Source organism: Rhinopithecus bieti, unplaced genomic scaffold, assembly GCF_001698545.2.
Source record: "Rhinopithecus bieti isolate Rb0 unplaced genomic scaffold, ASM169854v2 scaffold_11397, whole genome shotgun sequence".
Taxonomy (NCBI): Eukaryota; Metazoa; Chordata; class Mammalia; order Primates; family Cercopithecidae; genus Rhinopithecus; species Rhinopithecus bieti.
In genome coordinates, this window is record NW_016806706.1 from 95311 (window position 1) to 107031 (window position 11721).

Below are 11721 nucleotides of genomic sequence, written 5' to 3' on the forward strand. Positions count from 1 at the left end.
ATGAGGGGTAAGAGGGACAAGATTTGAGATTCACTGAGTTAATACAGTTAATGAAATCGTATTTCTCTGCTACATAAAACTGATTAGATAGGAATTATGAGTAGATTTGAAGAACATTGAAGAGAATGATTTAGTTTATCTTTAAGGGATTGTTCCCTGTACAATATGATCATTATTTTATCTCTTTATTTCATTCTGTGGTATACAGTTTCTTTAAGAGAACAAGTGAAAATATTTTCCCCCAGTTTTTCAAGTGTTCATTGAGTGGAATTGAAGTTTCAGGAACATGTTATGTTTATCCTATTGTTTTGTGTGCCCACCACTGAGTAACCTGGGGGCATATTGATCCTAATTTGAGAATAAAATCCTAAGCTATTAAGGCTCTATTTTCCTGGTGACCTAAAAAGCAGAATGTTCATCTTTGTCAGGAGTCAAAGTATTCTACATTAGGGGCTCTTCCTTTCCTAAGAGACCATTCCTGATGTTCTGTGATACTTTCATCCAATGAATGCCTGCAACACTGGATATAATCATAGGTTATCAGTCAGATTTTCTCAAAGGAAACTCAATAATCACACATAGTGCTTTCCTTGGTGAGACTGGGAATGGTATGAATTTCTATCTGACCCTGATTATTTTCAGAAAATAGCAGGAACATTGTACCCTCCTATCTCAAAAAAGGGGGGGGTCCAAGATACTATAACTTTAGGGGCATCCCTCCATGCACATCCATGGAAGGGTGGCACAAGCGTTCTTGGATGCTATCAAACATAGTGAAGAAACAGGTGCTGTGAACAGCCCTTACTGTCAAGTACTGATAGGTGTATATTTCTAATCGTTGAGGTGAAAAGTGAGTATCCAGAATACTCAGAAGAGATTACTCAAGTATTTCCTTATAAACATCAACAGTTTTTTAAAGTCCAGCTGACTACATTGGCTCAACTGAATATAGAAAAATAATAAAGAAATCTATGAAATACCTTCTGGCTTTAGACTATCAGTAGGATAATGGCAATTTGAGCTTTATATTATCCATTGATTACTTATATCACACTATATATCTGGCAGGGAAGGGATGGAGACATTTACATTTGAAAAAGAAGCTTTTTAAAAATAATAAAACAACTTATTTTAGAATCTTCTTATATTATCTTCAGTAACAAAAGGAATAGAAAACAGGGTGGTGATGGTATATCCAAATATATTTAAGTTTATTTTAGATCCAGAAAGGACCCAAAGCAGTCAAGTGCCTGCCTTCTGCCCTCCGCCCCATCTAATCAACATTCTGCAGAAACCACACAAGATTAAATTGGTAATAGTCTCAAGTCAAACATTTGTATGTGTAGTCTAATAAATTAACATATTCTTATATATTTTTGGCTATATCTTTGCATTGTCCTTTTCAGTTATATTTTTTTCCTTACTGAAAGCTTCCTGTCCTTTTCTGCTACAGGATTATAGCTGGACAGACATCCGCTGCCCCTTTGAAAAACGAAGAGATGCAGCATGCGTGTTTTGGGACAATGTAGTATACATTTTGGGAGGCTCTCAGCTTTTCCCGATAAAGCGAATGGACTGCTATAATGTAGTGAAGGATAGCTGGTATTCCAAACTGGGTCCTCCGACACCTCGAGACAGCCTTGCTGCATGTGCTGCAGAAGGCAAAATTTATACATCTGGAGGTTCAGAAGTAGGTAAGGACTCCTTAAGTATTTTGGTTTGGGGCAAATTCTTTAAAGCCAAGTATCTTGGCTTTCATATTTAAATAAACAGCTGCTATTATTCCTCCAGATACTTTCTTGGTAATTTAAATACGTGTTTGTCACATTTTAGAGCTCATCTCCCTGAAGGTTTATCTCATTCCTTTACAAACCATTAAATTACAGAACTTAGCTTCATAGATTAATGGTCCATTTTTTATCATAATGAAGCATTAGTTGACACTATCAGAATTATAATTCTAAATTAGTTATTTGGGCTATATAATATTTGTTTTAAAGATTTCAGAGTTCAACTTATAGACTCTTTAAGAACTCATTACTGTATTCAGGCTTTTAAAATTTGTATTATTTTGCTGTCTTTTATTAGAAAAAATAATGCTCTTTTCATTCATTTTATTCTTTAAGTTTTCAATGACTGTAATGGTATTTATGCTTATGAGCAGAATGGGGTGTGGGTGTGGATATAAAAACCTTTCTTATTGAATCGTGTGTTAGTGTCTAGTAGTGCTCTTTTTCTAAATGAATAATTTTTCTAAATGAATATTCTAGGTGCAGACTAGACACATAATAGCTTTTGTATGCTTTCATTTTCAAGTAATTTCTTCAGCGTAAATAATGGGCTAATAAAGAAAGCTAGGAAGACCAAGTAAACGGTTATACTTTTGGTCTGCATACTTATGTTTTTACCCCCAACTATATGTCAAATGAATAAAAAAAAATTATTTCCTAATTGTAACCATTTTCTCTCTTTAAAAGCATTCTTCACGGACTGTTATAATGTAGAATATTTCAAATACAATAAATCCTAAAGATGATAGACAGTAACTGTTCTGTGGTACTGCAGATAACTTCATTTCTTCAGCCTTTGCTAAGTGTGATTTTAGCTTAAATAGTAGTTTTTTTAATCTACTATATACTATATATTTTCCCATAGTGTCCACCCACTGAACCTACCAAATCAGAAATGTTTAAAAAGTTAAAAATAAATTATTTTGGTCATGACCATTGCTTCTTCTAGCTGTTGTTTTCTGATCTTTACTTTTCACAGACCTTAGTTGCAATGGAGAATTATAAAGGTGGTGTTGTTTTTAAATCATTTGATATTAGCCCAGAATGGTGGGAGATGAGAAATAGTTTGGTAACTTCTAACATTTTTTGTCCTTGGGAAGGAAAAAGAAAAAAGAAAAAAAAAAAGCACTTAATCTTTAATAGTGTCATTTCTAAAATTTTTTATTGAACTCCTGCAGTGTGTAGAAGTTTCAAAACATGATGAATGTATGTTTTGCCTTTAAGTTGTGTAATCAAAATACATCAGAAATATACATCAGTATTTTGAGAATATACTTAAGCAGGGACCAGTGTGATTTCAGGATGTACCACACTGAGAATAGTTAGGAAGTATAGTTTTGTTAATGGTGCTATAGCTATTCCAGAATATTAAATAAGAATATGATCAGATAGTAATTTTCATATTTTAAGGTGTGGGTCTACCATCTATAAGGAACTATTATGCTTTTCTACTTTATATAAACATTTGAAGTATGGATAATTCCCGTCATGCATAACGGGGCTTGAAGACATATATATGGCTTCATATTTAATTTTTCTTTTGAAATCAAATTTCTTTTTCTAGAGTTTAATTACCAATAAATAAGTCTTTCCAACAGATCCTTTTAAGGATGTTTTCCAGGGTCTATACAAACAGGATTATTAGCGTTTTTTTAAACTATTCCTACACTTTGTTGTTGTTGTTGTTGATTGAGTATGAAAATGGCCCTATGACCCTAAATTCTTCCTTCCTTAACTAGTAAGATCTACAGTCAGTTCTCTCCAAACCCCCGCACACACTAAAGTTAAGCATGATGGGGCCTTTTTCTTTTACAGGAAACTCAGCTCTGTATTTATTTGAGTGCTATGATACGAGAACTGAAAGCTGGCACACAAAGCCCAGCATGCTGACCCAACGATGCAGCCATGGGATGGTGGAAGCCAATGGCCTGATCTATGTTTGTGGTGGAAGTTTAGGAAACAATGTTTCTGGGAGAGTGCTTAATTCCTGTGAAGTTTATGATCCTGCCACAGAAACGTATGTATCTATTTAAAACTTATTTTACAGTTAATTGTATTCTATAAGCTCTGTAGGAGATGTCAAAAGACCAGAGGAACCCAACAGAAGAATTTTGTCCTTGAGTGAAGAGTGTATATAAACTTTTGAGTGTGCTAGGCTCAAACAAAATGTTTTTGTTTGAGCGGTCAGGAAATGTAGAGGAGGAGGGGGGAATTTATGATCAGCAACAAATTTGTCCTTAATTAGAAATAGATCTGCTCTTAAATAGAAATATTAGACATTGGCTCATGACATTAATAAATCATGCCTCCCTAGTTCTTTTTAGGTGGTAACTTCCTAAGTATGTTTAGATTCATGTTTATGAAATAAAATTATTCTTAAATCAACTGCTTTTAAAAGGCAAAGTGTGTCAAAAAGGTAAAATGATAAAGAAATAACTGGTTAGCCAGTTTTTCTGACCTTGTAGTTAATTATGGAACACATTCAGTGTGGCCAAAGGAAATGTGCTAATCATTGAATAATGGAGAGGGGACAAGGGCAGGGGTTGTGAGTAATGATATTAAAACTGATGAGGACATAAAACAGATGATACCCTAGTTGTACCTTTTATGGAAACATCCAAAGAGCTTTGATAAGAAAAGTCACTTGATCATATGGCTGAATTGCCCATTGTTCTTCCCTTACTAGAACAAATTACTGGGTAAATATGTTCACTAAAATGTTGTGCCAGAGTTGCATCAAAACTCTGGTGCTTGAAGTTTTATATTTAGGAAATATTGCCAAACTACAAAACATGGAATTCTTCAACTCCAGCTACTGCTTTTTTAAAAATTAAGAAATAAGAGGCCAGGCACGGTGGCTCATGCCTGTAATCCCAGCACTTTGGGAGGCTGAGACAGGCGGCAGATCACTTGAGGTCAGGAGTATGAGATCAGCCTGGCCAACGTGGCAAAACCCCGTCTCTACTAAAAATACAAAAACTAGCTGGGTGTTGTGGCACATGCCTATAATCCACTACTTGGGAGGCTGAAGCAGGAAAATTGCTTGAACCCGGGAGGCAGAGGTTGCAGTGAGCCAAGATCGTGCCACTGCACTCCAGCCTGGGTGACAGAGCAAGACTCCATCTCAAAAAAAAATTAAGAAATAAGAGTTTAATTATAAAATATGATTAATTATGTGCATTTATCTATTTATGATTCCCACCTATTTTTAAAAGATTTAAGGAAGCATAATCAATAACTTCTTTCCAATACAAATAATAGAAAAGCAACTTGTCTTGAAATTTGTCTTTTGCTAAAGATGTTTACCAACTTTGCTCCCTTTTATGTGAACCTCTACCTTACTTCCCATAAACCCTAGGTTCAAAAAGTGTAACAGCATACTAGTTGGAACACTGATTCATTCTGCTGTCTAATTATTTTTTATTTCTAAAAAATATCTTAAAAGAGAAGCCATAACCATAAAAACTCCAGGTTTCTAATTTTTTACATCTTTATTCAGGTACTATCAATGTAAATTAGTAATGATTTTTTACTTACTTTTGTTCAAAGTAAAATATAAAGGAGTTCTGCAGCTTCTTCATTTTTTAAAACTAGGTGAATATTCAGTTTCTGGAATATTTAAAAACTTACAAGACCTAGCATTTCTTTCATTTTATATATATTGAGCTTAAATTTCAATTCTCTGTGTTCCCTTCAATGCCCTTAAATTTTCACAAATAAAAAGCTAGTATGAATATAATTATCCAACTCTCAAAATAAATGTTATATTATTTCCTTTTAAAAATGTTACCTAGTCCAGGTGTGCTGGTTCACACCTGTAATCCCAGCACTTTGGGAGGCCGAGGCTGGTGGATCATCTGAGGTCAGGAGTTCGAGACCAGCCTGACCAACATGGTGAAACTCTTGTCTCTACTAAAAATACCAAAAAAAATTAGCCAGGCATGCTGGCACGTGCCTGTAATCCCAGCTGTTCAGGAGGCTGAGGCAGGAGAATCATTTGAACCCGGGAGGTAGAAGTTGTAGTGAGTTGAGATCGTGCCATTGCACTCCAGCATGGGCAACAAGAGTGAAACTCCGTCAAAAAAAAAAAAAGTTAGCCAGCCAAGTTATTTTTTATAAGAATTTCTTCCCAATGTTGACATTTTAAGTGTTTTATAATTAGAGTGTGTTTAATTGGAAACTGAAAAACTAAACCTATGGACCATAGAAATACAAATAACACATGTTGTCACTCATGTGGGAGCTAAAAACGTTAATCTCATGGAGGTAGAGGGTAGAATGATGGTTACCAGAGGTTGGTTAACAAGTACAGAAATACAGTTAGATAGGATATATTCTAATATTCAGTAGTACAGTAGGGAGACTATAGTTAACAATCATTTATTGTATATTTCAAAATAGCTAGAGAAGAACTGGAATGTTCCCAAGACAAAGAAAAGATATTCCTCAGCAGCCACATGGGAGGCCTGGGTTCCTTCCCTAGCCCAAAAAGAAACAAAAAGGAAAGATAAATGTTTGCAACGATGGATAATGCAGTTACTCTGACTTGATCATTACACATTGTATACATGTGTCAAAATATCACAGGTACCATAAAAATATGTACATGTATTATGTATCACATTTTAAAATCAGTTTTGAAAAGATGGAGAGGAGCAGAAGCTCATAATAAAGTAACAAACTGAAGAAAGAAATTATGCCTGTGGAAACAATGTGACACAGTTTGAGCCGTCAGAATTTTAAGAAACGCTTGTGGTTTTTTTTGTGGGTTTTTTTGGGTTTTTTTTGTTTTGTTTTGTTTTTGTTTTTTTTTTGAGACCGAGTCTCGCTCTGTCACCATGCTAGAATGCAGAGGCATGATCTCGGCTCACTGCAACCTCTACCTCCCAGGTTCAAGCGCCCCCTTGGTAGCTGGGATTACAGGTGCCTGCCACCACACCGGCTAATTTTTGTATTTTTAGTAGAGACGGGGTTTCACCATGTTGGCCAGAATGGCCTCGATCTCTTAACCTCGTGATCCGCCTGCCTCGGACTCCCAAAGTGCTGCGATTACAGGCGAAGAAATGCTTCTAAACATTAAACTTAAGATTGCAGATAGCAGGGACCTAGTACGTCCTCCGCATGTGAATTATAGGAGGAAGGGGAATTTGCGAAACTTTTTTCTAAACCTTCAGGAGATTTAGATATACATAAAAACATGCTCTCCTTTTATATCATTAATATAGTATATGGAGAAGAAAGTGATATGTAAATGGAATTTTTCCAAGTCAAATACTATGTTTAATGCATGATGGTAGCTCAGTCTATAAATCTCACTGCGTGCAGGGCAGTAAAGATCTAGTTTTTACTGCTTTCCCACTTCCGAGCTGTATGCCGGTCATTTCACCTGGATGAGGGTGTGTGTTTTTCCTAAAAACAGGAGCCATGCTGTCCACCTCACCTTAACAGAGTACTTCGAAAATGAGAGTGGTGACTGTCAAACCATTTTTAAAACAATACATAAATGTAAGACAAAAGAATTGTTAATATTTCAGAGTTAATCATGGTGCCCTAATTACGTTTCATAAAGTTAAATTCATCAAATTGTTTTGTTTGTTTGTTTGTTTGTTTGTTTGTTTGTTTGTTTTTTGAGACGGAGTCTTGCTCTGTCGCCCAGGCTGGAGTGCAGTGGGGCGATCTCGGCTCACTGCAAGCTCCACCTCCCAGGTTCACGCCATTCTCCTGCCTCAGCCTCCCGAGTAGCTGGAACTACAGGCGCCGGCCACCACGCCCGGCTAATTTTTTGTATTTTTAGTAGAGGCGGGGTTTCACCATGTTAGCCAGGATAGTCTCGGATCTTCTGACCTCGTGATCCACCCGCCTCGGTCCCCACAAAGTGCTGGGATTACAGGTGTGAGCCACCGCGCCTGGCCGGCCATCAGATTGTTTTAAAGAAGAAATATAAACAATAATTATAGAGAGTTACACTTATGCCAAGTTTCCCTTTTGTTGTTGTCGTTACTGTTGTTTGGAGTCTTTTGTTGTTAGCTGCTAAAAGCACAAGCCTATGTGCCAGTACCACCTTCAAAATCCCAAATGTCAGACTTGGGAGTGTATGCAGAAGAAGGTATTAAATCTCAGAAAAAAAAATAACTAAACTCTATTGTCTGTGTATATATGTATAATGCTGCTACTTGCGAATTAATATCCTTTAACTCTTGTGTCCACATTTATATTCTCAGCTTCATTATTTATAATAGTGGCTGTGAACAGAGCACCATGAGTTACTAAACTTGACAGAATGATAGTACTTTTTTGTTACCAGAGCAGCATAGACTTCTTAATGTAGATTTAAAGATGGACATGTGAATAGTAACAGATACTATTAATTTCCTGATTCCCTGAGGCCCATTATAAGTTTGTGTTTTACTTACACATGTATAAATAATAATTAAAGCTACATGTGATAGAACTAGTTCGTATTTCCTGCCATCAGAGGTGTGAAGAAAGAAAAAAGAATTATTTCTTTATCTTCTAAGTATCTTCCTCTTCTTTTTTGTTCCCATATTACAAGTTTTATGAACCTCAGGAAATGGATTTCCTCTAAAATGTGTTTTTTAATAGTCAGATATCCTCATTTTCTTATATCCTATCAGAATTGAAAGGAATAAAATCCCTGTTTACCCCATGTATTAATAAATTACCCATAATCATTGTTAAATTTTTTTTACCCTTCTAGACATTTTGTGTGTATATGTACACATACGTGAGTAGTAAATAAGCACTTAATTAGAATAATAGACCTTTCTTATTAGTATGAGTTCTTTTACTTCCTGTAAACAAGCCACTAAAATCTTTAATTTTTTCAGATGGACTGAGCTGTGTCCAATGATTGAAGCCAGGAAGAATCATGGGCTGGTATTTGTAAAAGACAAGATATTTGCTGTGGGTGGTCAGAATGGTTTAGGTATGTGATGTTAATTCACTGTTCCACTTTCCTGATGAGTTTGCTGACATTTCCTTAAATTATTGAAGCATTTTTTTAAAATCTAGATAGCATTTACCATGCATATTATTATATCTATTTTTATAGTTTCTGGGAATTAACATACTTGATAAAATATCGCAGGATGTTAAACATTCTTGTTTATGAAATGTCGCAGTGGTCACTGTCGAATTGTCACCAGTCATTGTGACAATTTTAGATGACTCCTATACATTTCCAGATACCTCCTGCGGAATGATGTCACACCAGCTTAAGAACTATTGAGCAATAGAAATATGTGAACCTTAAAAAACCTTTAAAACTTTTAAATACAAGTTTTAAGGCTTGTATCCAGGGCCTAAATGGTAAAGTTTCCTAAATATTTTTAAACATTGCATGAAAATATCAATATTGTAATTATTTTTATTTATTTATTTTTTTTTTTTTGAGACGGAGTCTCGCTCTGTTGCCCAGGCTGGAGTGCAGTGGCGCGATCTCCACTCACTGCAAGCTCCGCCACCTCCCAGGTTCATGCCATTCTCCTGCCTCGGCCTCCCTAGAAGCTGGCACTACAGGCGCCCGCCACCACGCCCAGCTAATTTTTTTTGTATTTTTAGTAGAGACGGGGTTTCACCATGTTCGCCAGGATGGTCTCGATCTCCTCACCTCGTGATCCGCCCGCCTCGGCCTCCCAAAGTGCTGGGATTACAGGCGTGAGCCACCGCGCCTGGCCCAATATTGTAATTTTTAAATGACTAAATTTGGCATTTTATATTCATAAATGATGTACTAAAGAATCTTAAATAATTGTATTAAATGAAAGGGAGTCGGAACTGAATCTAGACACAAGCTTCATTTTAGTCAGTACAATAAAGCATTACTTAAATGTAACAAATAACGTCTTTTCCTTCTTCTGTCCCTGCCCATTGCTATTTTCCATAAAGTGCTAAAAGATAAGATTTGAATAATTATAATCAAAGTTAATTAGAGGGGAAATCACTGATCTGTTTATTTTGCATTTTTCCAGAATAAATAGAATATGTTTAATTTTGTAGAAAAAAAATCAATATTTAAAAAGAAATATTAAATTTCTATTCTGTTAAAATAAAAGTAAGAATTCAGGTGGTGGCTATGTGGACATTCATTGTAAAATGATTACAGTTTTCTGTGTGTTTGAAAATTTTGCAATAAAATATTGGAAAATACAAAAGTTATTACTTTAAGAAACCTTCAAATTTTTCATACAGTTTTTTATGTTGTTCATGTTTTATTCTTTTAAAGGTGGTCTGGACAATGTGGAATATTACGATATTAAGTTGAACGAATGGAAGATGGTCTCACCAATGCCATGGAAGGGTGTAACAGTGAAGTGTGCAGCAGTTGGCTCTATAGTTTATGTCTTGGCTGGTTTTCAGGGTGTTGGTCGATTAGGACACATTCTCGAATATAATACTGAAACAGACAAATGGGTTGCCAACTCCAAAGTTCGTGCTTTTCCAGTCACAAGTTGTTTAATTTGTGTTGTCGATACTTGTGGAGCAAATGAAGAGACCCTTGAAACATGAAACATGAGTGGACTTCAGACTCATCAGAGACTCAAAAATATAGCCACCAGTGCTTTGTTTCAAGAGTCTGGTGACAAAGTTTTGGTTTGGTGTTTTGGTAAAGAAAGTTTCAAGTGAAATGAGGTTCCTATTAAATAGATGTTTCTTTTATATGGATTTCCTTAATTCAAAGATCATATTTTAGCTGGCCACAAAACCAAGAACATATCTAGCAAGAAAACTTGAAAAAGTATAAGCATTTGTTAAAAATATGAATTTCTTGAATGAATTTCACATTTGTAACTATGATTTTGGCAGAATGGAAGATTGGCTCATCAGTGAAGCGCAGTATCTTAGCTCTAGATTCTGTTTTCATGCATCACAGAAGTGCTACGTGGTTAGGTCTGTTTGTGCTCAGTCAAGAACTAAGGAGTAGTATGAATTGTAAGTCAAGATGGGCAACTCAGATGGAGCAGCTTAGTCTCACATAGTTTGCTTGTCTTTATTTATTTTTCTAGTGCCAAATGTATTCCATTTTTAAAGTAAGCCAGAGTGAGTCAAGGCATATACACACTTTCTCACAAAACTTCCTAAACTGATTTGGGGGTTTAATGTGTCCAACTCCTCATGAAATATATTCAGTCCACTTAAATATATTCCATATTTTTAACATAAAATGTAAAGCTTAGCACCGATCATTAATTTATGTCTCTGTTTTATCCAGTGGTTAAAAAAGGATTCTGCCTCTTTAGTCCTCACTGTTAAATAAAATCCAACCATAATAAGTGATTAACTAGCAAAAGGTAAAGCTATTTATAGCAAATTTCTAGATCATTAGAAAAACACTGGTAGTTGTATCACAATATCAGTGTTGACTCTGAACTTCTTTAAAGAGATCATGAATTATTTTCCCTTAGCCAAAACATGAGATATTTAACCTAGTTGTATCTAAAAGTTTTGTAATCATGAGTTACATATATGTCATCTCCTATTCATTGCTTTTATGTGATCAATAAATCTTTTACAAACCCAACTACTCATTTCTTTTCTAGTAATACTTTGCCTTTTTCACTGTGTATGGAATGAACCATGTAAAGCTGTCACCATCAATGTTTTTATCTGATAATATTAAATATTTTTTAACTTCAAATAGGCCACTCAATTTATTCGTTCTTCAAGTATGTTAGGTAATGGCTGTTTTTAGAATTTGTGAAGCAGTGTCTCTTAATTTTCAGTTTTCTTTATATAGAGGTTATAATAGTCTTAAACCCTAAAAATGTTTAAATCAAAAAAGAATTAGAAAAAACATGATAGCTATATTTCTATTTGTGTAGGGTTTTTTTAATGTACAGAACAGCTTTATTGAGATATAATTCACATACCATACAGTTCACCATTTAAAGTATACTATTCAGGCCAGGCA

At 35.2% G+C, this 11721-nt stretch overlaps 1 protein-coding gene across 6 annotated transcripts in view; it reads left to right on the forward strand.

The window, feature by feature from the left end:
* Nucleotides 1-11444, forward strand: part of KLHL7 (kelch like family member 7) — a 71258-nt gene extending 59814 nt beyond the window's left edge. For 3 of the 6 annotated variants that reach the window (XM_017877496.1, XM_017877494.1, XM_017877497.1), the window contains 5 exons: nt 1211-1312; nt 1454-1694; nt 3606-3807; nt 8639-8736; nt 10036-11444. In XM_017877496.1, the coding sequence (XP_017732985.1) occupies nt 1211-1312; nt 1454-1694; nt 3606-3807; nt 8639-8736; nt 10036-10319 (927 nt within the window). In that variant the 3' untranslated portion in view covers nt 10320-11444. The remainder of the gene's footprint in view (nt 1-1210; nt 1313-1453; nt 1695-3605; nt 3808-8638; nt 8737-10035) is intronic. The other 3 variants (XM_017877498.1, XM_017877495.1, XM_017877499.1) reach the window with 1 other exon arrangement.
* Nucleotides 11445-11721: the final 277 nt, after the last annotated feature.